The sequence below is a fragment of the Octopus bimaculoides genome, chromosome 7, assembly GCF_001194135.2.
Source record: "Octopus bimaculoides isolate UCB-OBI-ISO-001 chromosome 7, ASM119413v2, whole genome shotgun sequence".
Taxonomy (NCBI): Eukaryota; Metazoa; Mollusca; class Cephalopoda; order Octopoda; family Octopodidae; genus Octopus; species Octopus bimaculoides.
The window spans coordinates 73,611,154-73,614,193 of record NC_068987.1 but is presented as its reverse complement, the minus strand read 5'-3'; the positions used below and the strand labels follow the sequence as shown (position 1 = coordinate 73,614,193).

General features: G+C 35.8%; 1 protein-coding gene across 1 annotated transcript in view; it reads right to left on the bottom strand.

Annotated features, from left to right (window-relative positions):
* LOC106880534 (lysosomal alpha-mannosidase) overlaps positions 1-2,721 on the bottom strand; it is a 65,056-nt gene extending 62,335 nt beyond the window's left edge. Inside the window, exons 1-2 of the mRNA XM_052969439.1 lie at positions 2,530-2,721; positions 447-552 (exon numbers count right to left, since the gene is read on the bottom strand). Of these exons, the coding sequence (XP_052825399.1) occupies positions 447-552; positions 2,530-2,691 (268 nt within the window). The 5' untranslated portion in view covers positions 2,692-2,721. The remainder of the gene's footprint in view (positions 1-446; positions 553-2,529) is intronic.
* Positions 2,722-3,040: the final 319 nt, after the last annotated feature.

The following is a 3,040-nucleotide window of genomic DNA, read 5'->3' as shown; positions in this document are numbered from 1 at the left end:
GGTACCGATATTTACTGGACAATAGCAATCAATATAAATACGACGCTATTTTATAGCTTCACTGCGTATATACTGGCAAAAATGCGTGTGTGCAACAAAACATGAAAAACTTGTCTTACCTTAGGAAGAACATTCGAAAATGAACAACCCAGATTAAGGATAATGCAGTACCCAGGTTTCAGACTTTTCAAATACGTTTCACAACGTAAATCTGATTAGTCCTCATCAGCTGCATTCACCTAGACAACATTTCAAATGTTGCCACATCAATGCCAAGTATACTCGCCCGAACGCCAAGCCGTTAACGGAACTGAGAACAGTGAAGAAGTTATCAATGAAAAATATTTCAATACAAGTAGAATATAGTACGGTAATTTGGCGTATTGAGCGTCACAGATCAGCCCTTCGTTTGAGTTGGCTATCAGAAGACGGATATTAAATCTTACCAAGACTATCGCTTGCCCGCCATAACATTTCCATCGTCTTATCTCTCATTCTTTTGTCTTTATCCTGGAAGTCGAGACGACCAAACATCATACCATCGTAACCGAACTGGAAAAACAAACAGACAACATGAGGAAAAGATCGGTGTGAGTATTAAGAAATAGTTTGATGTGGAATTTGGGGATCGTAGACAACAATATGTTGAGCAGAACGGGTTAACATGCTGGGAAATGTTGCATGCTGGGAAATGTTGATGAACATAAGATATTTAATATGGTATAACATATGATTCTTTGCTGGATAACATGGGCTCACATAAGATTATGTGAAGGGTACTATAGAATATCAAGATACTGTGTGCAGGACAACAGATATTGTCAGCTGGACAACACTGAGTAACAATGCGTGTATTCTGGGTATGCGATAATATAAGGCTGTGTACTAAGCAACGTGAGATGATATAACTTAATCTGTCGTGCAAAACTATGGTAATATAGGATAAAATAAGATAAAGTAAAATATAATACAAAAATGGAAAAAGAGAGAAATAAAAGAAAAGAAAATCGATCGTATGTAATTCTTAAAGGTTTTAGATGAACATAGACCAACTAATTTCATGATCCCAAGTTATGTATTGAGGAACCCATAAGAAGGACAAAATGGCGCTATCTACAACTACAAGGACATTTAAAAATGAAAAAATGGATTATATGATATTATTTCATATGCTCTCTCACTCATAAGAAAATGTCCTCTCATCATCCTCATCATCATCATAATAATAATAATAATAATAATGATAATAATAATAATAATAATAATAATAATAATAATAATAATAATAATAATAATAATAATAATAATAATAATAATAACTTCCAGTGTATATAGGTTCCAAGTTAGTTATTATTATTATATATACACTGGAAGCTATGCCAACACTATGGAATAACAACAGAAAAAAGATGGTATAAACACACGCCAGAAAAGGTCACAGAAAACGTGAAAGCAATCATACTCTGGGATATGCCAATACACACAGATAGAGAAATTAAGGCAAATAGACCAGATATAGTTGTCAAAGATCATGAAGAAAAAAAATGCTTTCTAATTGATGTATCAATACCAGCAGATGACAACGTTTCTCTAAAAGAAATGGAAAAACTTTCAAAATACAAAGACCTGGAAATAGAGGTAACTCGAATGTGGAATATAAAAACAGAAACAATTCCTATCATAGTAGGTGCCTTAGGTATAATAAAAAAAATATTCAGACAAATATATAACAAAAACACCAGGACTTACAAATATATATAACATACAGAAAATTGCACTACTGGGCACTGCACACATCCTACGCAAAACACTTTCAATACAGTAACCATAAGAACATCACAGCAAACCACAGCACATACCCAAGGCACACAGAGCTGCGCTCGGTAGTGAAGTGAAAGCACGTTATAAAAATAAAACTACTGAACAATAATAATAATAATTACAAACCTTGAAGTGGTTCTCTCCGCTTAAAGAGAATCTTCACCTTCTTTTCTGTTTTTAGTAAACTCCCCCATCCCCGCCTATCTCTTAGTCTGAAAGCAACTGTAGGTAGCAGTACTAACAGTCCCAAGTCAAAACTTTCCCAAAATATAATATAAAGCATAATATTGTGTGCAGATAATAAGTGGCATGATAAGAGTGCTTGCAGAGCAAGTTAGGGTAATACAGGATGACATAAGACTGAAAAATGATTCTGACGAGAAAGGAAACGTTATCTTAGCATAATTCGATTCTTCTTTCATATAATGATATTTTAAGATTTGGCCTATTAATGTTAGGTCCAAACAGTTTAACATTGTTGATATAGAAAATAGCAATGCAGATGTGATGAATGCCAAGAAGTATTGGGAAACCTTCAGTACAAATTCGAAGGAAGGCGAGTAGAGTAGAATGAATGAGAATAGAGTAGAGAGTTTCAACGAATGTGTTCAGTTACAGATACATTAAATCAGAAGCTTCAGAGAGGAATCGGGACCATTGTAGTAAAGGTGAAAAAGTAAAAAATGTTCCATAGTTGGAAATACCTACTTGAGCAAAAAGAGCAGCAACCTCTTTAGAATGACCGAACGGGTCGACCTGCCAGCCAGTCCGGGGTCTTGCACAGGCACCAAAGTTCTTCTCCAGGAATTTGAAACCCCTGCTGTGTTCCTCAATAAGACTGGTATAATGAGTAACCGCCTCATCAGCCATCGACCAAGCTCCCAAAGCTATTTCTAACCGACCTGGAAAATAAAAGGAGGGCAATGATGCGGAATATCAGCAAGGTTGTTGCTGTGAAAGGGAGATGAACTGGTAGTGCAGCGCTGGTATGGCAACGATCAGTGGAGCACTCGATTCTTTACTTTACTATATATACTGCATGCAGATGCTTATTAGTGTATAAGCATAAACGTTGAATGGATACGTGCATAGTGCGTACATGTATATATGAATATGGTGCACACATTGGGGACACGTGAGCACACTCACCAACTCACAGAGCACCCGTGGACACGTGAAAACATTGCTTGATGTCTGGATATATATATATATATATATA